Source organism: Nyctereutes procyonoides, unplaced genomic scaffold (assembly GCF_905146905.1).
Source record: "Nyctereutes procyonoides isolate TBG_1078 unplaced genomic scaffold, NYPRO_anot_genome, whole genome shotgun sequence".
Taxonomy (NCBI): domain Eukaryota; kingdom Metazoa; phylum Chordata; class Mammalia; order Carnivora; family Canidae; genus Nyctereutes; species Nyctereutes procyonoides.
The window spans coordinates 427,801-454,881 of NW_026575159.1; the positions used below are offsets into that span (position 1 = coordinate 427,801).

At 33.2% G+C, this 27,081-nt stretch overlaps 1 protein-coding gene and 1 pseudogene across 11 annotated transcripts in view; one reads left to right on the plus strand and one right to left on the minus strand.

Annotated features, from left to right (window-relative positions):
- The window catches only part of RIMS2 (regulating synaptic membrane exocytosis 2), a 583,644-nt gene that overhangs the window by 359,113 nt on the left and 197,450 nt on the right, over window positions 1-27,081 (plus strand). For 5 of the 11 annotated variants that reach the window (XM_055314266.1, XM_055314265.1, XM_055314261.1 and 2 more), the window contains 3 exons: window positions 4,069-4,134; window positions 20,071-20,250; window positions 21,147-21,256. In XM_055314266.1, the coding sequence (XP_055170241.1) occupies window positions 4,069-4,134; window positions 20,071-20,250; window positions 21,147-21,256 (356 nt within the window). The remainder of the gene's footprint in view (window positions 1-4,068; window positions 4,135-20,070; window positions 20,251-21,146; window positions 21,257-27,081) is intronic. The other 6 variants (XM_055314267.1, XM_055314270.1, XM_055314271.1 and 3 more) reach the window with 2 other exon arrangements.
- Window positions 13,604-13,865, minus strand: LOC129502565 (ragulator complex protein LAMTOR5-like; annotated as a pseudogene).

Genomic DNA, 27,081 nt, shown 5'->3' on the forward strand with positions numbered 1-27,081 from the left:
AAGACCTTGGATGCATCTCTCTATCTTAGGTGGATTTTACTACCAAAACAGTGTGGTTAATTTTATGTAATATTCATTGATGCATTTTTATAGTTTTCAACAGAATCTCAAGGGGGATCATGACCAGATTAGGTTCCGAGGTATAATAGGACTATAGAAAACTATGCATTCTGGGTTCTCCAAAAACAGAACCAGTAGAATAGGTAGATAAGGATTTGGCATACATAATTATGGATGAAAATACCTGCTTTATGCAAGCTGGAGACCCATAATATATGTGCTGCTGCAAGTACTTGAGACCCATGAAATGATGGTATAAATCAGTCCCACTCTGAGGGCCAGACAGATAAGAGAAGTCCAGATCTAAAATGAGTCAGGAAAAGGGGAAAAATTCATCCTTCCTACTTTTGTTCTGTTGAGCCTCTCACCAGAATATATGATACTCACCCAAATTGAGGAGAGCAGTCTACTGAGTCCACTGATTCAAATGCTGATATCATCCAGAAATACCCTCAAAGACATATTTAGAAATAACATTTAATGTGAGCACCTCTTGGGCCAGTTAAATTAACTGACATAAAAAGGGAAATAAAACAAACTGAAATTTGATATAGGTGATCCTTGCTTAATGTTTAGACAAAATTAACTATAAGACTCTTCAAGGAAAATACTAGAAATTGATGATGTTCTATGATCATCAATTGATATCTGTTCTATGAATTTGGAAATTTTAATAACCTTCCAAGTTTACATATTTTCATTGCTCAAGTAATTTTCAGAGAAAATCTATTTGTTCTTAATGCAATAAACCTCAACATCACAACTATTAGGTATTACTTCTACTCTTTGTAATGCCAGGAATGTCTTTTTTGAATACTGTTTACTTTTTTCTTATACTATATAGGTTTGTAATGTTCTGTTTACATTTCTAGAATATTTCTGTGATTACGTGAACCATTGCTTTCTTTGGAGGGTAGACTCATCATGAAAATCATGTAGTTATGTTTTTACTTTTTAGTTCAATCCAAAATGTATTTATTATGTCAGCCAATTGTGGACAAAGATTTAAAATAAACATTATCCTGACCTAAATAAACAGATGATCCAACTAACTATACCAACTCCTATATACCAACAAATTATACAATTTACCAATTAATTATAAGACATAGAAGACTGTCAGGCCTAAGCATGATATTATTGGAATAGATTGGAGAGAAAATTACCTGTCTGAGTATTGGGGAAAAGCTTCAAAGGGAAGTTGGACTTTAAAGATTGAGTAGAATTTTCAAAGGCAATGAAGTGGAGACAGAGGGAAGATAATGGCATTCTTGGCAGAGTGATAAGCATAAACAAAATCTTGAAGTCAGGAAAGTACAGGATATATTTAGAGAATCTCAGGTGGTCTGTTGGACCCACATAAAAAGTTGTGTAATGGGAGACGTGAAGTGATAGGACTTGAAGATTGAAGTAGTTTAGAACTTAATTTCTGTGCCATTTTAAGGCGTATATACTTGTTTTAGGAATGTGAAACCAAGGAAGGATTTTAAGCAAAGTACCTACATTATCAAAAGCATAATTTGTAATTGTCTTGCTTGTAGACAGAGTGGAGAATGGATTGGATCAGGAAAGGGTTAGGGTTGAAGGAAGAGAGACAATAGATTATTTCAGTAGACAAGGTTAGCCTAATTGAAGGTAGTGGCAGGAGAAAAGGAAAAGTAGATAAATCTGAGTTATTTAGGCATTAGAACTTGCAAGGTTGATAATTAAATGTAGAAAAAAGGAAAATGAAGGAGTTAAATTAGGAGATTTTAAAATTTGGCTTATTCAGTAAATATTTAAATCTTTAGTTAAGACTGGGATTACATGCAGAAGAATAGTTGAAGTATTATATTAAGTTTCAAAGAAGGGTTAAAGAATTATATTTGAAACTAGAGGGTCTTTTAGAGATCATGGAATCATCAGTTCTGAAGAGGTACTTGAAGGACTCTAGTATTGTAGTTAAGCATGACACCAAATGCATAGAAACTAGTCTTCCAACTCCCTCTTAAGCCAGAGACATTCTGATTTTATTGGATTCCTAATGATTGGTTTTACATAAAAATCTGATCAAAAAGAAAGTTTGAATACTACTGCTCCAGCCCCCTCATTTCATAAATGCCACACCAGACATCCAAATACTCAGAAGTCTCCCTCAAACCTCAAAATTAACATGTGTTTTTCTGAAGTGTCTACACGACTTTCAGGCCACCATGTGGAGAACCCAGGAAGCAGCTAGAAATGTGCTGTGAAACCCAAAGAAAAATGAAAGCTAAACAAAGTGACAGTTTATACTATAAAAGCAAATAATAAAATCTAGAAAGAATGTGTTGGAATATAAAGAAGTTGGAAGATTCCATCTCGGGAAACCACTGCCTCTATGGAATAAAGAGAAAGAGAATCCAGTGAATGAAATGGGTAAAGAAGCAGTTAGATAGGTGAGAAACCAGGCCAGTTGTGTAAATGCTAAGAGCCTAAATTTTGAATTAAGGAAGCCATGAGTTTGAAACCCAGTCCAGCTACTTACTATATGGCTGTCGGCAAGCACTTACAGCCTGTCTTTCTGTCTGTGGCAATACTAGAACCTACCTCAGAGAGTTGTTATAAGAAATAAAAGATATAAAGTAAATAAACCTGTATTTGTCACCTGGTTAAGTGTTACATAAATACTATTTTTAATAGCCTGAGAGAATTATGTTTCAAAAACTAGGAGAGGTGAGAGTGTCAAAAAACAGAGGTTGAAAATCAATGTGTAACACCATCATAGATAAGAATAATATGATGAAGACCAAGAAGTTAAAGGATTTTTTTTTTAGGATTTCACAGGTAACATTCACAGGATAGCTTCCAGAGAATGATAGAGATTGAAAGTCCCATTACATACAGTGAGCTTAAAGCTTGAATGAGAAGTGAGGAAGTGGTGGCAAAATTAATAGATATGGCTAAGATGTTTTTCAACGAAAGGAAAGTCAGAGACATGCACGGGCTTGAAAGGAAGATGAGGTTAGTGAAGGGTTTATTTTTAGGATTAAGTGCAGTTCAGGAATGGAAGGCATGAGACAATAATGAAGGAAGGAAGGTCATGTGGGAAGTTAGGATTACAGGTAGAAGAGTTTGTTCCCTTGGGGCAAAAGAAAATGACAAGTAAAGATATAAGTATAGGTACTCTGTATTTAGAGGTATAAATATGACAGTTGAGAGAGTTCAAAGTTGGCTTCCCCCCCCTTTTTTAAATGAAATATAATGTTCATCTGCCAAAGTTAAGTGTTTTGGCATGAAAGGTTTCAAGAAAACAGAAAAGTTTAAATTAGAGCTGTGGAAAGAAGAGGAGCCACCACAAATGGGTGAGGAGGTCAGTGTGCTTCTTTGGTGGCTTATGGTAGTCATGAGGCGTGAAGTGGGGCATAGCCCACAGTATGTAATAAACATGTACAACATATAATGAATGGAAAAATAGATAGGATCCAATGAACCTAATAAATAAAATTAATAACCAAATAATAATTCAAGTCAGCTTGTTCCTTACTAGATGTAGTTCTTAAGCCCTCTTAGTCATTTTTACTTATTTGTGATCAGAGAAGAAATAATACCTTATAAAATCTTCTGTGTATATTAGAAATTACTCTTTAATTATTTTCTTCTTAAACTTTCTTGTTATTTTGTTATTTTTCTTCTCATCTTTCCTCCTCAAAAAGGGAAAGCAACGATATTGTATAACATTTCATAGATGGTGCTAGAGATGTTTGAATGATAATTGATAAGATTTTATTTTGAAATATGGTTTGTTTAAGTCTTGATTGGTTATGTCTTTGTTGTGTTTATTTTGGAATACCTAGAATACTTTAACCTTTAGCACTGCCATATTATAATGGACTTTGGGAGGAAAGAGCAAGCTTTCTAATAACAATTTTCATTTGCTTTGCTAACTATCTGCTTCTCTTTTTTGAATTTTATTTTTTAAAATTAAATAATACCTTTTCATTTCTTTCCTGAGTCTCATTTATATTCTTGTTTCTGCCATGCTTGCAGTCATTTTCTTACTCTACCTCGCTCCAGATACAGTCAGAACATTGAACATCATCACAGGGATGGCAGGTATATTTTTCTTACAATTGAGTCTGTTCATAGAATTGCATGTGCCTGTCTAATGATATGATATAATTCAATTCTATTTCTGCTTTTTATATACATATATATACATGGTTATTAACAAAATCTAGAAATATTATCCTTACTAATAAAATAATAGAAAATAAAAAGCATATGTAAACACTTTAATTGTAGTAAGATGTCAAAAATATAGCTTCCCTTTAATGAGTTAGTATCATCTCTTTGATGATTCTAAAAATTCAGTTCACCAGGAATTACAGTTAGCCTTTGACTACTTAGAAGGTTCGAATAACAGTATTTTAAAAAATTAATTGCATTTGACTAACGACCTTCATAATAATATATTTAGACAGCACTGGTTTTTCATACCTTAACAATCCACTTCCCCACCCCCACCCCCACCCCACAGTTGAGGAATCAGTTTTAGAATGCTTAGGTTGAACTGATCAGTTTGTAGTTTACCTTGTCGAAGATGGCTGTGATCTACTCATTGGTCATAGATAATCCTGGATCCATGGAGCATATTGGGTCTATGGGAAAATCCTTGTTCCTTTCAATTTTACCACCATTCTCCTTATATTGAAGGGAAATATCAATTACTTGACGCTTAACAGAAAGGAGGATAAACTAACTAGAAAGAGAAGGGAAAGAAGGTCTCTAAGGGCTTACAGTTTCTCAAGGTTTTATGTAGCTTTAGGGTTCTGAGCCAGTTTGTGACATTTTGAGGCTCTATAGGCAGAGAAAAGAAAGGCAGTGATAATGTGGTGGTGAGTTCAGTTAGTATAAAGAATTATATGCTGTACTCAGTTGTTTCAAAGTGATTTGGGTTATGTGTGACCACTTTTATACTATTTAATTCATTAAGAGTTATTAATAACAGTTTCAAAAATAATTGAAATTAATGAGTGAATTCCTAAGGATTAAAAGGAAATATAAGAGATAATATCAAGAATAGATTCCTCATGATTCAAGTTTTGTGATGTCTTTCAGGAAATGTAATTGAAATTTAGTGCTTTCTGGTTTATTATATGATAGTGATTATTGCTGTATTTATTGTCTTTTGCATTTTCTCACTCTCTTCTCTGTTATTTTGCTTTAATACTAAAATATTCTTTTTTAGTTTTACTTTTGCTGTATATTACATTCTGACTATTTTGGCTTTTCAGGGACTACATGTTTACCTTACAAAAACATGATTCCCTATGATTGACCAAGACCTTTCTTAAAGTGGGTGATGTGAATGAGACATCACTGATTCTAGGCTTATTCTGATTACTCTGGTATCTTCATTTAAATTTAAGTTAAAATCTTGCACCACATTTGGGTGTTTTATATATATATATATTCTACTTATCTAAGTCATCGAAAAGTCAATTGCTTCATATTGTTTATTTTATATTGTTTATTTTTTCAACAAGCCAACATGTGTAGAATCAGTTCTTAATCAGCTCTAGGTTGGCTGTCAATTTCCTGTACCTATTCCAATTCTGAACCCTAGCCTAGCTAGCCTATTTTTCAGGATACATTTCTGAATTGCCTCTTATGCCATGATTTGTTTTGTGGTCAGGAAACACAATTATCATTAATGTTTGTATTAAAGTAAAACATAGTTAATAAAATCAGTGTTAGGGGGCACCTGGGTGGCTTAGTGGTTGAACATCTGCCTTTGGCTCAGGTTATGATCCTGGCACAAATGGTCCTGGGGTCCTGGGATCGAGTCCTGCATCGGGCTCCCTACCGGGTACCTGCTTCTCCGTCTGCCTATGTCTCTGCCTCTCTCTCTCTCTCTCTCTGTCTCTCATGAATAAATAGATGAAACCTCTGAAAAAATGTTTTTAAAAAAGATCAGTTTTAGAAAACAAGTAATCAAATATCTTACTGTAAGATTTGCCATCACTTAGATGATTCCAGTGTGAGACTAATATACACCTACTCCTAGACCAATTGGGTGGATTTTGTAAGAATGAAATTTTTAGTTGCTTTTTTTATTTCATCATTATTAGTTTGATGCATAAAAAAGAATGTGTGAACACTTCAAAGTATAATAATAAAATGAAATCCATGAATCTACTACCCAAACTGAGAATGAGAATATATGGTTTTACTTATTACATCTATCTGTAGGATCTTTGTCTATCGAATACATATATCTCTTTCATAGAAGTAGTAAACCATATACTGATTTTCAGTTTAACATCTTTTGTTTTTCTTTTTTTAAAGTGACTTTGGTCATTTGTTTTCACTCTGCTAACTTAAGTTGCTCAATCTTTCTAACCCTCACCTAAATCTACTATGAGATTCTGGGATTATTGAGGGTACAATCATATATCCACTCTCCAGTGTTTATCACGATAATATTCTAGGCTTCTTGTCTTTAATTTAACCCCTGTACCATTGTATAAAATGCAACTGAGCACAATCCTTCCGTGTTGAGGTTATCTGGTGACCTCTTGGTTATTCCATTTTATTCATTGAAGATTTTAGCTTTAGTCTAACTTTTAATAATCCTTGCCATCAACCAGAATGATGTTAGCATTCACCTGAATGATCTACTCAGCACCCACTCATTTCCCTGGCTGTCTCAGATTGGAGATAATGAACTTTATTCCCAATTCTACTTTAGTCAGTCACTGCTGTGGCCATATCTGAATCTTATCTTCATTTGAAATTCTTACACCTCTAAAATATGAATTCAAATACTTTACTGTTGGACCAGAACTATACATGGTTCTTTCTTATTTTTTTCACTGAGTTACTTTTACTTCACTAGTTCTTTTATCTCCAACAAGAACTCCATTCTCTTGACCCCTTTTCCTTTCCATACTAGTCTCCACTGTACTTACTTACATATCCAAAGGTTGAGTCCATTCTTAGAAATATCCTCAATTCCCTTGCTACATTGTAGTTCTTCTTTTACCTTTTTGATACAGTTCAAATCTGGATCAATCTCTTTCTCTTGCAGAATGGTTCTAAATTAAATTTTCCAAATTCTCCCTAACTCACCTTCTTGAGTCAAAGTAACTGAATACTTAAAAAGTGATCTCTTTATTGAGAGTTGTGAGAAAAAAAACAGGGGGGGGGTGTGGGGAGGAAGGAAGGAGGGAAAGGAAGAAGGAAAGAAAAAGAAGAAAGAAAAGAAAATGGCACCAACTCTCCAATTTCGCAGCCCAGATTTCAAGATGGCATTTACTGTCATAGTCTGGGAATTGCCCTTCTGGGGATAAATATGTGTTATTAGTTCCAAGTGGGCTGTAGTGTACCTAGCTATATGAAATCTGCAGTTTTCTTTTTTTTTAAAGATTTTATTTATTTATTTATTTATTCATTCATTCATTCATTCATTCATTCATTCATTCATGAGAGACACACAGAGAGGTAGAGATGTAAGCAGAGGAAGAAGCAAGCTCCCTGTGGGGAGCCCGGTGAGGGATTTGGTCCCAGGACCCTGGGATCATGCCCTGAGCTGAAGGAAGGCACTCAATCACTGAGCCACCAGGTGCCCCAAAATCTGCAGTTTTCTGAATGGAATGAATGTGGTAAATTAAACACGACACCCCCAGTCTGTGAAGCATCAGAACCACCAATCTCCCTACGCCAGTGTTGTAAAATAAAAAATTATGAGTGCTACCTCTTTGGAACAGATGAATAGAGGCTTAAATAATGTTTGCTAAACTCTTTATATTACTTCAGGAGACAAATATTAACTGATATTAGGAATCAAAACTCTTTTTCAGGAGATCCCTGGGTGGCTCAGTGGTTTAAACGCGCCTGCCTTCGGCCCAGGGCATGATCCTGGAGTCCCGGGATCAAGTCCCACATCAGGCTCCCTGCATGGAGCCTGCTTCTTCCTCTGCCTGTGTCTCTGCTTTCTCTCTCTCTCTCTCTCTCTCTCTCTCTCTCTCTCTGTGTGTGTGTGTGTCTCTCATGAGTAAATAAAATATTAAAAAAAAAAGAAAAAACCCCAACTCTTCCTCTTTGACCAGGTTATGCTAATAAGTATAAATCTATCTGTATCACTGTGTATTTTTAAACACAGTCAGCATTTAGCAAACATTTAGCAGAGATATGTTACCTTTTATTGATATCTCTTTATTAAGATACAGCCTTTATTTTAATAAATATACCTTTTATATTTAAAAATTTACTCTATGCCTTACTTTTTTTTCCTAACATTTATCTCTACTTAAAGATATACGCAGCATACGAAGAAATCATTATTTGACAGCATGATGTTGGACTTTCATGTAAAGATATCACGGAGAAGACAGCTAGGCTATATCTTAAAAGAGGAATTGGAATTATTTAGATCTGTAATAGAGGTAAGGTAGGATGTCAGTGGAATTCTAAAGAAATGTATGAGCAAAGTCACTAAAAGAATAAATTCCACGTTTTAGTGCTATTGGAGCATTATCCACAAGGCAGGGAATAGCAAGAAATAAATCTGGAATGATAGAGATGGTCCTAATTATGGATAATCTTCTATGTTCTGTTAAGGAATTTATATCTAAGATTGTAAATGATAGAAGTACTTCAAAGAGTTTTAATTAGGAGATGGCTATAATATATTTATTCATTCTAGAATAATTACCTTAGAGACTATGTAGATGTTTGATTTGAAAGAAAAGGCTATGGGAAAGAAGAGCATGCATAAAGATATTTGTTGCCTTGGTCTTGGGCAGCAGGAAACTCTTTGAGGGCATGAATTAAGTAAGATAATGGATAGAGAGAAAGAAGACCCGAGATTTAATGAATTGAAATCAATAGTACATATAATAGTAAATAATGGGATTTGAATGTTGATGGGGAACAAAGAGTCAAGAAACACAATGAGCCTTACAGTTTGGGTAACTGAATGCATGTCGTACCTTAACAAAGGTGAAGATGGTGTAGGGATATTCAGAGGGAAATTAGTTTAGGCCAGAGACAAGTTCAGTTCTGGAATTACCAAGAGAGTTAAGGGGAAACCTCTAGCAAGGAGTAAAATAAATAATTTTAAAACTCAAAGAAATTTGAGCTATGCAGAGGAATTTGAGAGTAAACTTACTAATAATGGGAAGTAGATACAAAAATGAAAGTGAAATCAATTAGAGAAACAACCCATGGCTTTTTCTCAGTTCTGGAAAACATGAACATTTAAGTGGTACCTAGAGGAAGAGTCAAAGAGAAGGAAGAGCTCTATTAATTTCAGCTTTAGAAGAAGCTAGGATAGCGTTTGAAGTGGGAAGAATAGAATTTGAAGTGGGAAGATACAATGTCAACAGTAAAAATAATAACGGAAATGTCCATTAGATTTGGCAAGTGAGGAGCCATCGGTGACTTCATCTCCAGTGATTTCAGAAGGGTGGTGAGGGGGAACAAATGGCTTGTAGTGGCTTGAGGCACGGGAGCCTGGGAGCCAAGAAGACACATGTGCTATGAGTGTGATGGAGAAATAGTGGATAGGGGTGTGCAATATCAAAGGAAATTTTTTTTCTTTAGAATATGAAATACACCATGAATGTGTAGGCTGGAGGAAAGGATCCTTTAGGACAAGTTAGGTTGAAAATACAGAAAAAGGAGAGCATGATTGGTAGAAAGGTCATGGGGCAGGAGATTGCGCTAAACACACAGATGGAGTTTGTAGACAGAAAGAAGCTCTTGTTTCCTTTCGAGATAGGAAGAAAACAGACAACAGAGTTTAAACTAAGTAAGTTTTTGAAAAAAGTTGTTAAATTGAAGATAATTATCTTTGATAGCCTTAATTTTGTTGTTGCTGTAAATTAGGATTATGGTGATTGTTTTTGAGACAAATTCTTTAGGTGGGAGGCCCAAGGTTGAATGTAATGTTTGATTGGAAATGAAGTTTTGGGAAGTCTGGGTGGCTCAGTGGTTGCATGTCTGCCTTAACCTCAGGCCATGATCCCGGAGCCCTGTGATTGAGTTCCATGTCAGGCTCCCCACAGGGAGCCTGCTTCTCCCTCTGCCTGTGTCTCTGCCTCTCTCTGTGTCTCTCATGAATAAATAAATAAACTCTTTATAAAAAAAAAAAAGGAAATGAGGAAGTTTAAAACTAGTTATTGGTTAAAAAGTGATAGCAACTGATGAAGTAAAAGTAAAAAAATTATTGGTGCTACCAGCACAGTAGAAGTTGGAAGACATGAATTTGCAGTGTGCCAACCTGAATGAACATTTTTTTTTTGCTTAAACTATACCCAGTTGCCTAGATGTAGAGAAATCAGATTATGGCATTGAACTAATTTGAGGGTCCTGATGAATTTGTTTGAAAGATTGGGTTAGAAGAGAATCTGAGTGTTGATATGGGAGTGGGCCAGATGATCAATCATAGTAGTCTAGGATGGATAAGGAAGAAAGGCAAAAGGAGTGATAAATACTGTTAGGAATTGGTGGCACCAAGGAACAAAAAGTATCAAACGAAGATCAAGTAAAGAGGCAATGAGACTATGAGACACCTGACAGAATTAATTATTGTAATCAGAATGTGAGATATTGGAGTTTAATGTTTCTGAATTTAAAGTTTCATTGGATTCTAAGATCCATGGTAATTTTGGGGCTGTGGGTAATGTGGGAACAATGTGAGGATCATTGAAGTTTTGAAGATCTTGTAGTTCAAGATTATTGAACCGTTTTCTGCATGTGCACTAAAATCTCCTAGTATTACCATAGGAATTAGGCTAAAGAAGGTGACTGACAGCCAGTTGAAAATTATCAATGAATAAGTCATAAAGATTGCAAATTGGATAGATACTAGCAACCTGAATTGTTAATGGATGTTGGAGCTAAGTTGAATGCTTCAAAAAATAGGGATGTTACATAATGGAAGGAGAGTAATGGGCAGAGTGTCTCTAGGAAGCCAACTTCTGGATCTGAGGACTATGAAGTATGAAAGAACAAGCAGCTTCTGCTAATGTGAGCTATGCTGAAAGCAGAGTTTGCAAGGTTAAGCTGAATATTATTCAAGGTTAGGATATGCAGAACCCATTCTGCAGACCAAAACCATTCCTCAATGATGCAGAGAAGTTTGTTAACGATAAGAATTTTTGAAAATAATAACTAAGAGAATCAGAGGAGATTAAAATGATGTAGAAGCATGTACAGGAAATGAAGAATTTAGAGAGATCAGGGGCAACTGAGCTTTGCCCCAGAATGACAGAGATAAGATGCTTGAGTAGAAGTGATTTACCTCAAATATCCTAAATTTATTAGACCTTGTTTTGATGCCAGAACTGAACTTGTTTTAGGGCTAGAACTGAGTAAGATTCTGGGAAGAGTCTGAGCTGGGTCTAGGGTAGTGCTGAGGTCTGCCATGGAGTTTGAAGAGAGCCAGTGGGTGGTCTTAACTCAGGGGATTTGGGGCCTTCATTAAACCCCCAATTAGAAAAAGGATCCTAACAAAGTTAGCGGAGTCACGGGAGGAGGAGATTCCTGTACAGAGCATAAACTGTTTGCTTAGAGATAGATGCCTTATCCAGGAGGTTGTACTGAGAGCCCTTAGGAAATGTGATCCAGTCCAAGTAACTCATACTTCCTTTTTGTCTTAACTTCTTTGCATTGTTACCAATCTTCTCTCTTACAAGTATTTTCTTTTCCATCACAACTCACCTTCTGTTTATGTAGCTGACTGTAACCTCCCTTAATGTCTTTGGACTTTTTCTTCCTTAATTATTTCTTGTTTCTCTTGCATTTCAATCTCTCTTATTTTCATGATTTTGCTTCTTCTTGAATTACTGATGAAGTCTAAGTAATATCCTCTTTCTATCCTGCCACACCTTCAAACTACTTTAAGAATGATTCATTTCTCTCTTTCTTAAGTCATGTTTCTTGAGTGTGTATTTTTACATAGGCTTCCAACACTTCTTCATCACCTCCGAAGTTTCAACCCTTGACAGTGTGACCTCTGCCTCCAGCACTTTTTAAAATTATTTTCCTCCATGGTTATTATTTGCCAAGGCTTTTATACATATTTGTCTGTGTTGCCTCTTTGCACCTGCCATTATTAATCACTGCTTTTTTTTTTTAGTTTCTCTAATGCATTACTATCCTGATTCTCATTCTACCTTTTAACTGTTCCCTGTCTGCTTCTCTTCTTTCCTATTTCTCATGTCCTTAACTTTTTGACTATGTGTTGACCCATATCTTATCATCTCTGTGGTTCTGACCAAAACCTCCAATAGCTGGTATAGTTCTTGGCCCATAATATGAATGCAGTGAATAGTATTGAAATAATGAATGGGGGATCCCTGGGTGGCTCAGCGGTTTGGTGCCTGCCTTTGGCCCAGGGCGCGATGTTGGAGTCCTGGGATCAAGTCCCGCGTCGACCTCCTGGCATGGAGCCTGCTTTTCCCTCCTCCTGTGTCTCTGCCTCTCTCTCTCTCTATCATAAGTAAATAGATAAATTTTAAAAAAAAGAAATAATGAATGAACCATGCAATCAATACTGAAACATTAACACTATGCAGTCACTTCTCAAACCATTTCTCCAGTACAGCTCCTCCCTCTGAAGGCCAGATTTCTTTATCTGATTGATATCAGTACAGAATATTCTTCTACTCCTCAGTAATTTAAGTTCAAAACTGCAGTAACTATCACTCCTCCCTAGAATCCTCTTATTTCTGTTAATAGATCATCATTTCATTTTGGAGGCTTGGAATTTCAGGGTTTTTTTCTTTGGTTTATTTTTACATTTAACTCATATGGTGATGTCAAACATGTTTGAGAGAAAAAAAGTCTCTGCTCTCAAAAGAATTTATAGCTCAGTAAAGTTTAAACAGTAAAGTTAATGACAAAGATTGGATTGTATGACTTTTCTGACTCCTTCTAACCCTGACATTCTGTTTGTATAATTCTGTTTATTGTGTATGTTCTGTGTACTGTATATTGCATATTTTGTACATTGTGGTTTATAATGTTTTCCATACTTTTGTCTCTATTTTCACCCTTGTTATTATAAGTTAGCCTTTTCCTATTCCAATTCATTCTATATACTACTGCTGAATTCAGCTTCTTAATTCATTATTTAAAAACTACCTTTATTCAGAAAATTTAGGTCACTCTCTTTGAAAATTAAACCCTATCTAAACTTCTTAGCTAGACACTTAAGATCGCTATAAACTGAGCCCATAAAAATTCTCTAATATTTTACCATATTTTGCTTTCTTTATTTCTATCATTTCCATTCGACTCTCCCCCACAACCTGATTTATAGAGCATAGCAAAAATTCTGTATGCAAAGTGACCTGGACCTGCTGCTTCAAAATGTGACTCCTCCTTACTAATATTTGATAAGTCAGTCCAGAAAGTGTAAAAAATCTTACTGTAAGATGAATAGAGAAGTCCCTAATGCACTTTAAATGAATGGTCTAACTTCTGGATCTTCAATATAAGATCTTTAAGATAATTAACACAGGTAGAATTAAGTCCCTAGGTGACAGGTTGCTGGAGAATTTGACATAAGACATCAAGAGGCCTTGTGCACTGCCACTGTGATACCATCATGTTTCTGGAGAATGATATTCCCATTAGGCATACCATAGGAGTATCAGTGGGGTCAGAGGCTAACCTAGCTGCTTACTGGTCTAGAACAGATGTCACCCACTGTGCTAATCTGACAGGATCCCACAGCAGCCCAGATTAAGTCCTTATGAACCTGTACCCAGGATCCAAACAGCAGACAGATGCTGTTTTGTGTCCTCCAAGTGCTGCCCTAAAGTCTCCTCCATCATACCCACTATCCACCTCAGCAGGAGACTCCAGGTCACATTGTGTCCCTTCTCTGCCACATGTCCCCCCATGGCTCTTTTTTGTGGTTTCTGTCTATCTGCTGAAATGTCTCGGTCTTTCCATGCATGTCATCTTTTCTAATATATTTTTTAATATAACAATTATCTTCTTTGAAATTCTCTGACAATTCCAATATCTGTGTCTTCTCAGAGTTTGACTCTGTTGATTGCTTTGTCTGTTGACAGTGGGCCCCATTTTTCTTGCTTTTTTGGTGTTTCTCATCATTTTTCCTTGATTATTAGACAACATATAGTGACTGAGGCAGTTAGTATTTATATCTGAAAATACGTATAACTCTTGCTCTGTGTGTGTGTGTGTGTGTTTGTGTGTGTTTGTTGAGGGAATTGATCCTCTGACTACTACCTCTGACTGTGTGATTTGTAGTGACATGAAGTGGCAGCTAAGGGCAGCTGGCAGCAGTATGTATGAGATAACTGTCCTATATCCATTCCACTCTCCTTGTAAACCTAGCAAAACAAAGGAAGGTTAGTAAATTATCCAGAGTTGATCACTGAAACTGTTGAACATAGCATTGTAGTGTGAGGACCAAGTCTTATCACATTTATACATATATTACAGTAATATATATTACAGTATACATATATTAACATATATTATACATATATTACAGTAACATATTACATCACATTTATACATATATTACAATAAATAATTTGGTTCTTTAGGCATACATCTTTAAATGTTTGTTATTTTATGGAAAATTTGAGGACCTGGGAAGGGAAAGCATGGGGGTGGGGGGCATACCCTGGTGGAATAACATTAATTTCTTACAATTGACAAAATATTGTTAAACTTAAACATCCACTGACAATGAAAATTACCTATTTAGTAAAGTAAGAATTTTATAGATTGTAGATGGTAATTATATTACTGCAGGATTTAAAAATATATATATTTAAAGATATATTAATTTGCTGCTTATTTATTGCTGCTGAGTAAATACTTATTTGTGATTTTATTTTTTGAAGTAAAAATTAAAATTAAATAACAATTAAAATTTATAATTTGTAACTTTCATTTATAAATATTTAATAAAATACTCAAAATATTGTTGAGTGTCAAAATATTCTCAAGACACTTATATCTTATATATTTCTTGTGTGCATATTTAATAATACAATATATCTTTATTTTTCAGTATTGTATTTGTCCCTAATTTCTTTCAGGAAATTGAGATATTTAATCTTTTCTTCTGTTATCTCCTATAAGAATTATTTCTCAGAAAACACTTCTCTAGATATGAGATCACTTTACTTCTCTTTTTATTGATAAAATAGGCTTATGGGTATAGTAATATGTTTTTCTACAGTAGAAATGTCTTGCTTTCTCACCTCACTATATGTATTATTGCTGTTTTACATCTTAGATTGTTAACTTGGCTGACACTAGATTTTGCTATTATTTTTGAATAAACTCACTTACTTTTAACTAACATACAGAATGTACACTTAAATGAGCAGACATGTTCTGTAAGGAGATTTCCTTATGCCTAAGGATAAATTAATCTGTCTTCCATGAAAAGAATAGAATGTTCCTATTTGTTCACAGTATCTATTTATTTATCATGATTTCCATGGTGAGTATTTTGTGTTTTGCAATTCTCTTTACCTTGGAAGCAATACTAAAATAATATAAACTATGGGCACCTGGGTGGATCAGCGGTTGAGCGTCTGCCTTCGGCTCAGGTGGTGATCCCGGGGTCCTGGGATCAAGTCCCGCATTGGGCTCCCCATGGGTAACCTGCTTCTCCCTCTGCCTCTGTCTCTGCCTCTCTGTGTCTCTCATAAATACATAAATAAAATCTTAAAAATAAAATTTAAAATAATATAAATTAGAGCTTTTAAAAAGTTAAACTTGTACATTGTAATTTATGAACAAGAAAATTATAGAATTCAGTCATAATTTTATTAATTACCCTAAAATGTCTAATTTTAAATTTTTATCATATATTTATTTCTTCAATTATGCAGTTAATTCATAGAAAATCTCTAGATAATCAGTATATTTTATCAAAAGTATAATGCTTCTGCTGTTAATCAGCTTACTGTATGTATAACACAATATGGATACAAGGGAGACATTTCTTGCCTAGAGATGTACTTATTGTCCTTCAGAGATACATTGAAAAAATTTTTTTAACCTTTCAGCATTAGTGAAATAATTTCTTTATGAAGAGGAAAAAAGAGAATAATTCTTAAATAGCTTCACTTTTTACAAGTTTATTTTTAAAGAAAACCTGTTACATTTATTTATGACACCTTAACAATCTAAATATGAAATAAGCCTGTCTAATTTATCATAGACAGCAAGTTTTGAGCCACATTCTAGGACAATTCACTGATATCTGAATATTACTTTGAAATTTTGCATCGTACTGGTGGTTGTCTTTCTTTCTTCTTTCTTTCTTTCTTTCTTTCTTCTTTCTTTCTTTCTTTCTTTCTTTCTTTCTTTCTTCTTTCTTTCTTTCTTTCTTTCTTTTCTTTCTTTCTCTTTCTTTTAGCATTCTTAGTGTTCTTTTATCGTACCTACAGAGATGCTACATTGAGCTTTTGTTGTTATGGAGTTGAATCATTGCAATGATTGAAATATAAGTGGTTATAGAAAAGAATGCCCACCACCCTATTCTTCCATTACATTGCACAACTCCCTTATGCATTCTGTTTCATGGAATAGTAATATTCCGGAATAGTAATGAAATAAGTAGAAAGCTGTGCCAGATATTTGGAAATTTAAAAAATCTATTAAGAACAACTATAGTGAAGGGGAAAATGACTCAAAATGGACAACTTCCCTAGATGATTATAAAATGATTTTTTTTCCCATAGAAATCTTCAGTTCAAATTCTCTCTGTGCTATCATAGGCTTTTAAAAGCTGAGTTGTGACAATACTGGCTCTTATTACAGTATTATCAGTGAAGATGAATTAGCTCTGTTTGTGGAAGGGCTATTAAACAGGATCCTCTGCAAGAGCTTGCAGCTTGGAATAGAGGCCCCTAAGTAATACAGAGCAGTAATTGATATTTATCCAGGTAAATGATACACGCAAAAATCTGAACTATTTTACACATATGCTACACATGTTACAACACGTGTTACAAAATATAAACAATCTATTGAGAAATAGAACTATGAAAGATAGTAAATCACTAGATACTATATCACTTTTGAAAACACAAGATTATTTACCTAAGAAAGTTTTAAATGTATAGATAGGTGCCTGGTTCCTAACCTTTTAAATGGCTTACTCTTTACAATCTTGTAAAACTTTTGGCCATCCTTTTTAGAAGAATGTTTTTAAATAAATAAGGTAAAAATAAATAAATAAAATGCATAAAGTAAATTAAGTGGAATTACAAAGAAAACTTACTCTGAAATACAGACACCAGGTTAAGAACCCAAGGTAGACACTAAAATAGTTTATGCCTTGCAAATACATATTTCTCACATCTCAGTTGCTATTGTTCAAAATTAATTATTTTTTTAAAGTTTTTATTTATTTATTTATTTAACAGAGAGGGCACACAAGCAGGGGGAGCACCAGAGGAAGAAGGAAAAGCAGGCTTACTAATGAGCAAGGGAGTCCATTGCAGGCTCGATTTCAGGAACCTGGGATTGTGACCTGAGCTGAAGGCAGGTGCTTAACTGACTAAGCCACCCAAGTGCCCCTAAAATTAATCAAGTTCATATCTTAAAACTAAAATTCACTAAGAATTTGGGAGGAAGTTGTCAAGTTTTATATCTTAGTATCTTAAAGAACCTGCTACGAGACTGGTGTGTAAGACTTAGGCATTGCTGCTTTCAATTTTCTCAGCAATTATCTTAGTTCTTACCTATTAAGACTTATTCTTACCCAATTGTGGGAGAGAAGTCTGCATTGATCTCTCTTGTGTTATCAAAGTTTAAAATATGGTAGCTTTCCATTCCCCTTAACTATGGTGGACATTTTAGGAAATTGCTACCTTCTATGGGTGAAGTGTGTGTGTGTGTGTATGTGTGTGTGTGTGTTTTACTTATTAACCAATTTTCCTTTCACACTATGGAAATCATATAATTCATATTATTTATGAATATAGAGAGAAGAAATATAAGCAAAGTGTAAAACATTGACATAGTCTTCAAACAACTTTTCCCTAAAGAGAAATTTTTCTAAAAGATGTTTCCTAAAGAGTGACCTGTTTGCTTTATAACTAACAATATCCTTTTAAGGACATAACAATAAATTTGAAATAATTCTCTGGATTTCACTCACTATCATGTATTTCAATTATTTAAAATACAGTGTCAAAGAAGTAAAAGTATATATCCTAACATCTTAGTTTTCACTTGGAAAAAATTGCTTGATGAAATCAGAATAAATCAAATTTTACATAAATACATGAAAGATTAGCCTTATTTTCTGCTGGGGTCTTCATAGGCATCTCACAAAATTTTGTCACTACATGTCATTTAATAAGATAAGTTTATTATTAAGATAATAGGAAATTTGAAAATGATGTGAAGATTAGTAATCTCCAAAAAAAAACTAGGTTTTAATGAATCTAAGACATATATATGTTCCTTTACTTCTGCTTATATACTGTGATGAAGGTATACAAAGATATGTACATTAAAAACATTTAACAAACTATTTAGCACATTTATTTCTAAAGAAAAGTGTTTTCTCTCAAATAGTTTTTCAAAAACAAAAATAGAATTTTGATTTTTTTATACTCAGGTTGCCTTTTTTATCTCTTCGAAAGTAACTGAATATTGTATATGTATTTACACTTTGTATATGTCAGCTCTTTTGACATATTCTAGAGATATTTATATAAAAATACTAAATTTAACTCAGGAAATCAATCATATCATGGCATTTGGATTTTAAAATATTTTAAAAATTATTTGACTTATGTATTACCCTGTGAATTTAAAGTGTAAGAAAATCACATGATATATTGTAGAATAAACCCAGCATTTACTTTCTAAAGTCATCTATTCTCATGTCTGCTGGTCCAAAATTATATGCCATATAATTAATTACATGTGGGAAAGTGTATCCTTTCTTTTTTTTTAATTGCCCACATTTTTCATTATTAAAAATAAGATTGGGCAAACTAATAGGTAAAGTAGAAGTTCTTTACATTCATCTTGGGAGAAATGAATACTTGTTTTTATAATTCATAATATCTAAGCATTTCCATTTTTGTAGTTACAACTAGATGAGGAGGTCATAGTTTGATTTGAAATATAATTTGGTGGTATGTGTTATTTTGGAGCTCTCAAGCCAAAATTAGTGTTCTCAGGGTTGTCTCACAGATAGTGGGCCTGCTGTTGGAAACCATTTATCAATGACATGTTAGGTGTTAAAAGCATTCCAGGGATACAAAAGTCAATAATGATGGGTTCCTTAGATTTGAGTATACGTCTTTCAACAGGATTAGATTTTGATATTGGTCTTATTTATGGTCAAAGAGATCACATTGTTTCAGAACCATTATTATTTCAATCTGTTAATACATTTCTGAATTGTGTCGGTTGGCGTTGCTAAAGTTCCCTGAGATAGGTGGCATAGATTGGCTGATTAACCGGTTTTCTGTGATTTTTCCTGTGACCATGTGTTTAAATATGGCTACAGCCTGCAAAATTGTGGTGTTTTCTTAAAACATTTTGATTCTCCTGTTGGAATATTGGTGCATCAATACACTATGTTTGTGCCAAAAGCCTTCTTATAGCTCAGTTGACATACTAACAAACAGCCTTAGAGGCTTTCAAATTAATGCTTATATGATTTTCTTCACTCTTCTGAAAATGTTAGGAAAAGCCATTGAATTCTTTGAAATAGACTACTTCACATGTTTCACCTGTTCCAGTTAGGGAATTCATTTTGGAAAGCAGGCGATTTTGTTTGTCAGTGATTATAACTGAGCAACTCCTATTATCTTCATTGGGAATTGCTGTTAAAGGCAGATTTTGGTTTCCTTAGAAATTCTGAAGAAGTTTAGTGAGACTTGGTCAGAATATGTTTTTACAAATTCAATAATTTTAAATAATGACCTTTTTCAAAATCAATTTGATGCATCATAACCAAATAGCAGAAGGGCACTAAAGATCAACTGAGCTGCTTTTTGACTAACGTTTCAGGGATTGTGAAGCAGCAGATAGACAGCCATATCACAGATCCAGATCAACAGAACAACGGCCTCTCCTAGAGCGGACCACCACCCGCTCCAGATCCACTGAGCGTCCTGATACAAACCTCATGAGGTCGATGCCTTCATTAATGACTGGAAGATCTGCCCCTCCTTCACCTGCCTTATCGAGGTGAAAGATAAATCAATCAGACTAACCTCCCCTTTGCCCCACCAGCACACCTATTTATTTTCCCAGGAGCTAAATGGTCTCTTCTGTCATCCTTGGCTGATCACTAATAACAATCAATACTAACCTTTTCAGTGTCAGCACACTATTTATATTCAGCGGATATAATAGTGTGTGGCTACCATTGTAATTTGTTTTTAACTGTCCTGACCACATTTGTTTTGTGATTTCTCATTTATCAGGAGTCCTGGGTAAATCCCCCATAATGCACCTCATAACTATCATGTTCTTCTCCTACAGAATGAGAAATTGTTTGTGTCCATTAGACATCACTTTGGGATAATCATCATAATGACAATAACTGAAACTAAATTTTTGTTTCTTTCTATCAATACTAGTATCATGTATTAACCAGTATCTTCTTTAGCTAAATTTTGAATTGTTCAGCGTTTCATTTGTAGTTTCATGAGATATTTTCTAATAAAGGGATATCTACCATAAGCCTGAGTAAAAATCTCCTTGGATCAAGGGAGGGAGGTTAGTGTTGAGAGCTGGAAATCTGGTAGAAAGAAATGTAAAACATTACGTTTTATTTTTTGAGCAACAGAACTCTCCTATTGCTTTCGTAAGGTTAGAATACTAATTTACATTAATAATTCCATGGATGTTACTGTAGGATTTTGTGTGCATGTATCTGTGTATGTATGCATATGACACAACAGTAGAAACATCTTTCAAAAATCATTCAAATATCCATATTCTGTCCTACTTTCCTAACTTTTTAATCAGCAGCTAAACCTCTTTTAAAATTGCACTTGCACAGCTATCATATGAACCAAATGTATTAAAATGGTTTCATGCATCCTACTGAAAATGAACATCAATGGTGCATCTTGTAGGTCTCATCCTCGTACTGGGTCTGTCCAAACAAGCCCGTCAAGTACTCCAGTGGCAGGACGAAGGGGCCGGCAACTTCCACAACTTCCGCCAAAGGGAACATTGGAGAGAAGTAAGTTTTATTTCTAATTCTATCATGTAGGAAAGGCACATGGAAGCTAAGGTGAATCAAGATTTTTTTTTACTATCTTTGTGTTAGTGTTCTTTCCTTAATTGAATGCCTTAGCCGCATTTGCTAGTAGTTCTATTTATAAATATATTTATAAATGTTATATATTTTGCATTTAAAATTTATATCTGAAGGTAAAATAACTTACCATTATTACTCTTGCACATTTTCAAACTTTGAATAAATGCATTTTAAAAAGTAAATTTAATGCTCTTAAATAAGCAGTTGGATGATATTTCTTTACTACAACTAAGTATATGTAATTGTTGATAGTTACATAAAGTTTATTAGTAACTAGCCAAATCAATTTTCACACACTGCAAAGGACTGGTTAGCTGATGCACAACAATGGTGATCCTTCTCAAAACTGGAGTACCAGAAAAAGGTAATCATGAATATACAAAGAAAGATGCATGTTGTACTGATATTTTTAATATTTTCAATTTTTTATATAAGAAGCACTATTTGTTTATATACAGATGAGCATACTCCCCAATCTATAAATTCTTGGATAAAGGACCTCTAAAAGCATGGATGATAGAAAATAATAATTTTTAACCTCATTTTTTAAATGGTCCCTTTATTTAGTAACTGAATATACTTTGCCAAAAAATACATATATATATATATATATATATTTAAATCACCATTTAACTTTTCTTTAATAAAGACATACATTTTGTGCCTTTGGAAATTTCTGTTGTTTTTAACCCCTGTGCTTTGGTTCCCTCTTTTGTTTTGTTTTTATTTTGTTTTTCCTAGACAATGGAGTCAAGGAGATAGAACCTTATGAAGGTCTGTACATAAAGGAGGGTTTGTTTTGTGCTGACAGCCTTTTTGGGGGGCTCTGTAAGCAAAAATAAACCCAACTGCAATTGATGTCCATCCATTGTGTAGGCTTTTATAGACAGTAAAATGATTCTGTTTTATAATTTTTGGTGAAGTATTCAAGTTTTGTTTTACTTGGAAATTATACCAAGGAGTTGAATTTCTTTGATTCTGTCCAAGTAAGAATACAAAGAGTTGAGCTTCCTGTAAGATGAGAAGATAAAATATTCTGTTTTTAAAAAATTGTAATTTACCTTTCAAGCAGAATTCTGTATGTTGTGCAAGACTTTAACCAAAGATATCAATTGCAGTCTGTGTTTATGTCACTGAAGATGTACACCTAGTCTAGTGAGACTTATCATCATATATTTCATTTTGTATTTATGATGATCTTTCAATGATTAAATTTGACTTTCTGGAAAAGAAAGTTGTTGAATTAGACAGTCATTGTGGTTTGTACTTCCCACATCACTTTTTATGTTGTGCCAAGAGTGCTTACAGTATGCTGAAGTTAAATATGTACAGTTTTATTATCAACACTACATTATGACTCAAGAGAAAATATTGAGTCATGATATATTGGAGTGTCATACATTTATTAAATAATAAAATTCAAAAAAATAATAAATAATAAAATTCATCTGCCAATGAAAGAATTCTGAAATTAACTTTGTAAATATAAAGAATTATTAGGTATTTTATTTACTTATGAATTTCCAGCACATAGAATAATGCGTGGCACATTATAGGCCCACAATAAATTTTTGTTGAATGAATGCATGAAATGTTTAAAAATTGAAAAGCTACTTCAAATAGTGTATAATGTATCACTAAAATAATCTTGTCATTCTCTAGATGTTTATATTAAAATGTGTTTTATATTAAAATTTCTATAACCTATTTGTACCAAAATTTTAAGTGTACTGCATTTGGGCAGCAGTACTTTGATTGCCTTATGTAACTTGGAACAGGTTGTGTTCTTGTTAGTTACTGTATGATTTATGGACTTCTATATTGAGGTTCTTCCAATATTATGTACCATGATTTTAAACAACTCCATGATATTATGATTAATGGTCTCTTATGCTGCCTGGTAAGGAGATTACAGCAGCATTTCTGTAGTTCTCAATTATTCATATAAGAATGAATGTATATAATTTTAAAAGTGCTTTCCAGAAAGCAAGTTATGTGGTACATATGAAGTTTTTGTCTCCCCAGGACTTTTAAAGGTAGAGTTTTGACTTCATTTGTTGGCATATGAAGTCAAAAATATAATTTATGTCATAACTTTTAAAAAATCTTTTATAGCAATAGTCTATTGAGATGTTAGTAGTTCCATTCTTTCTAATAATAAATCTACCAGGAAGTCAAGATAGAACTGATACTGAAAGTCAGGGTTGAGGAAGTCTTTAATGGGCTTGTCAACTAATGTTCTATATACCATCTAGTTTTTGCCTCATAATGGTTTTCCTTTAATGTCCCTTTTCATTGTGATTTTTTTCCTTTTTTTATAAGTAAGAAAAAAAGGAGAGCGTAAACCTCCTTTATCATTTCCAGTATGAGATAAAAGGATTTTCTGTTTGTTTTGTTATTGCTTGAAGGTATGGATGATTTCAGCAGTGTCTTTGTAAATGCTGATATGAAAACTTCAGCAGATACATAATTGTGTGATTTTCTTTAGCTTTAATGGAAATACAAAATATCTCTTTTAGAAGTTTTCAAAATTCTGACTGAAGTTAAAGGTGCATACCCCAAAATAGGCTATCAGTTGGTGGTCTAAATCAAATTATGTTTGAATTATGTCTTAAAAAGTTGTCAGGAGTTGTAATTTAATGGCATTATTTCAAAAGCAAAGTAGTGACGTGTTTATTTTTCTCACCCTGTTCAAAGGCTAAAAAATGAGCAACTCCTAGTTTAATTCCTTTTGATTTGGTTATATTTTAGTCTGTTAATTAAATTAATTCAAAACCTTGTATATGTTGGTTTTCATGCTGGTACAGTATTGGTTATCTTCTCTTTGCTTAAAAAAACAGAAAAAATAGGAACAATATAAGAAAAGTATAGCATACTAAACAACTGTTAAGGCATTAATATTTTTTTAATATTTTTCCCGTCTTTGATGTACTGGCATTTTGCAAAAATAAAAGAGTTTATAATATCATTTTTTTTTGGTTCTGTAGAAGAAAATATATATAATATTATTTTTCTAAGAATATATCAAGTTTATAGACAACGTATTTTGCCAAATTTACACAGCACATACTGCAAATATTTTAGGAGTTACAATTTCTCTTCTACAAATGAAAACCATCATAGAAGGAGACAGTATGATACTTTATTAATAGAATACTTAATTTGCTTCTGTAACCTGTCAGAAACTCATTAAAAATAATGTTAGTCTCCTTATAATCCTTCATTGTATCGTGAATAATTTGAATTTTTTTATCACGAAGAGTAACAAATATACATATCTGGTCTTATTTTTTCTTTACTTGTGCAAATACAGAAGTTAATGAAGAAACTGGGCATGTGGAAGAGCAGTGGGGAGAAAAGCAGGGTGAAGAGGTCAAGGCAGGTCTGTCTATGTGTCTAAAATAAATAACGCTGTTTTAGAAGTATGATTTTTTAATTTCACATAAGACAGTGGGCTCCAAATTTATAAATCCACAATAAAGAACAGATTGTTTTTCAGTACTGATTTTTAAATAAATTGCCTAATTTTATTGGGAAATATTACATAAGCTATCTACATAACTTACCAGGATATTTAATTTATCCATCTGAACATGTTCCTTAATATTTAAATCAAACTAAAATTATAGACTGCCTCTAATCAAATTCATAACTATCCTTTATACCAACTCTATATTCAGGTCATTTATTTATTGAAAATTGAGTTCCTACTGTAGGTTACACTGAGTAGAGGTATGTTGTAGTCCTAGCCTCTTTAAAGAATTTTTATTTTGTAGAGGCAAATTACAGGTAAATACAGAGCAGAGTATAAATTTCATTAAAACTTTCAGACTATCACAATTTTCTTCATAATTTTTTTCTGAAAATAGGAACAATTAACCATAGATCCCTGTTCTTCCTCCCAGTTCAATATTGCTCTAATATTTATTGACAATCATAATTTCTTACCAAAGAGTACTTCTTCCAAGTGGTGTGAAGGGCCTTCATTTTGGTGTTTTTTAAGTCCTTGTTATGTTTACATGTCATAATTTTTGCCACTTTCTTTGTCAGAATGCTCCTGAAAGGATTTTAAAATTTTAAATATTACATCAGTAAATATATTAATACATTTCTTATCAAATTTTCACTATTTTTATTTGAAACACAGAATTGAATCCTAGTCTTTTCTAAGATGTCAGTTTAAAAAAAATTTAAATGTCTAAAAAATTTTTTTTAATTTCTTTGAACAATGAAGAATAACTGCAGTCCTAATTTTATCATGTTTAGCTCATCATCACTTTTCATTCATGAACAGTAGAGTGTATTTTTTGTGCCTTATGTTCTTTCTTTTTACACTGTGTGAAAGCAATGTTTTCATGTACACTGTGGATAACAAGTATTTTCATGGATGCATTCTCTCAGTATTTACAGTGTAAGACACAAGACCTCCTAAGCTGCATTTGCTGGTTATCAGTAACTATTTTTAATATCACAAAGATGAGAATAATCATCAGAATGCATCTGATCATGAAAACAAAGGCAAATTTAGCTGCATATTTCTTGAAATGTGTAACTATCTCTGCTCTGAATATCTAATATTCTAACCACTAGAATGTCACACATCTTCAATTTTCCTGCAATGCTATGGAAATAATATATTTAGAGAATACCTTAAAAAATGAATTTTATTTTAATTTAATTTAGCTGTACAATTAATGTCTTCCTATTTGCCCACTCCCGTATATCTCATACTAGTCCACACAAACACTGAAATATTTTCACACTGTTCATGATTTGGCTTCTACAGGAAAATCATTTTTTAGAAAATTGCTAGTTTGGAAGCTTCAGTGGTAGTTAATATTTTTATTTATTTTTCACTTCATTAAGATAAAGCCTGGTTGTTGAACCAGTTTGTCACCTTAGCTTTATTCTCAAAATTAGCTTAAACTGTGAATACATCAATTGTTAAATTAGCATAAAATCATAACTATAATCTTTCTAACTCACTATAAAATGACTCTTTATTCCTGATTTTGTTTTTATTACTTCCTCATAGGATGGGAAGGATACACTCTACTCTTGTGTTTATTAATGTGAGATGTCATGTTTAATGCATGAATTTGTTTCCCTAGTGTGTGATTTCATCTTTTGTGGTGTGCTTGACTTTTATTTGGTTGTTAATGACTATAATTATTAACCAGTATTGTCTGTTTTCAATGTTAAAAAGACGATGAGGGAGAAACAGCAAGCCCACCTAATAATGGGAAAAAAGGCAAGTCTAATATGAAGTTAATAGTGCCTTTCTATATATTAGACACTCAGTATTGACCTTTTTGATGTGTGAATATGCTTTCTTAAATTAAATAAACATAAATATCCTAATACAATCCTATTCTATTGAAATGTATGGCATTAAAGGCAGAAGTTTGGCTTTGTTGGTCATGTTAAGATTCTGAGGGAAAAAACAATGGTCAAGTTATCATGCAAAAAAACAGCATAGATATTTTTCAATCTGGAAATTGTTTTAAAACTGAATGATATAAAAATATTTTAAGCAGAATTTTAAATTAGAAAATGATATGAACTTAATAATTAATTCAACAATATTAAATGAACACATAATATTTGTAGGTTTTTCATTGTTTTATACACATGAATTAATATATTGCCTAGTGAAAAAGATTATCAATTTCAATACTTAGATTTAGTTTTCTTATGATTATTGGTGACTTAACCCTATAATCCAGCACAACTGAGTTGTTGTTCTG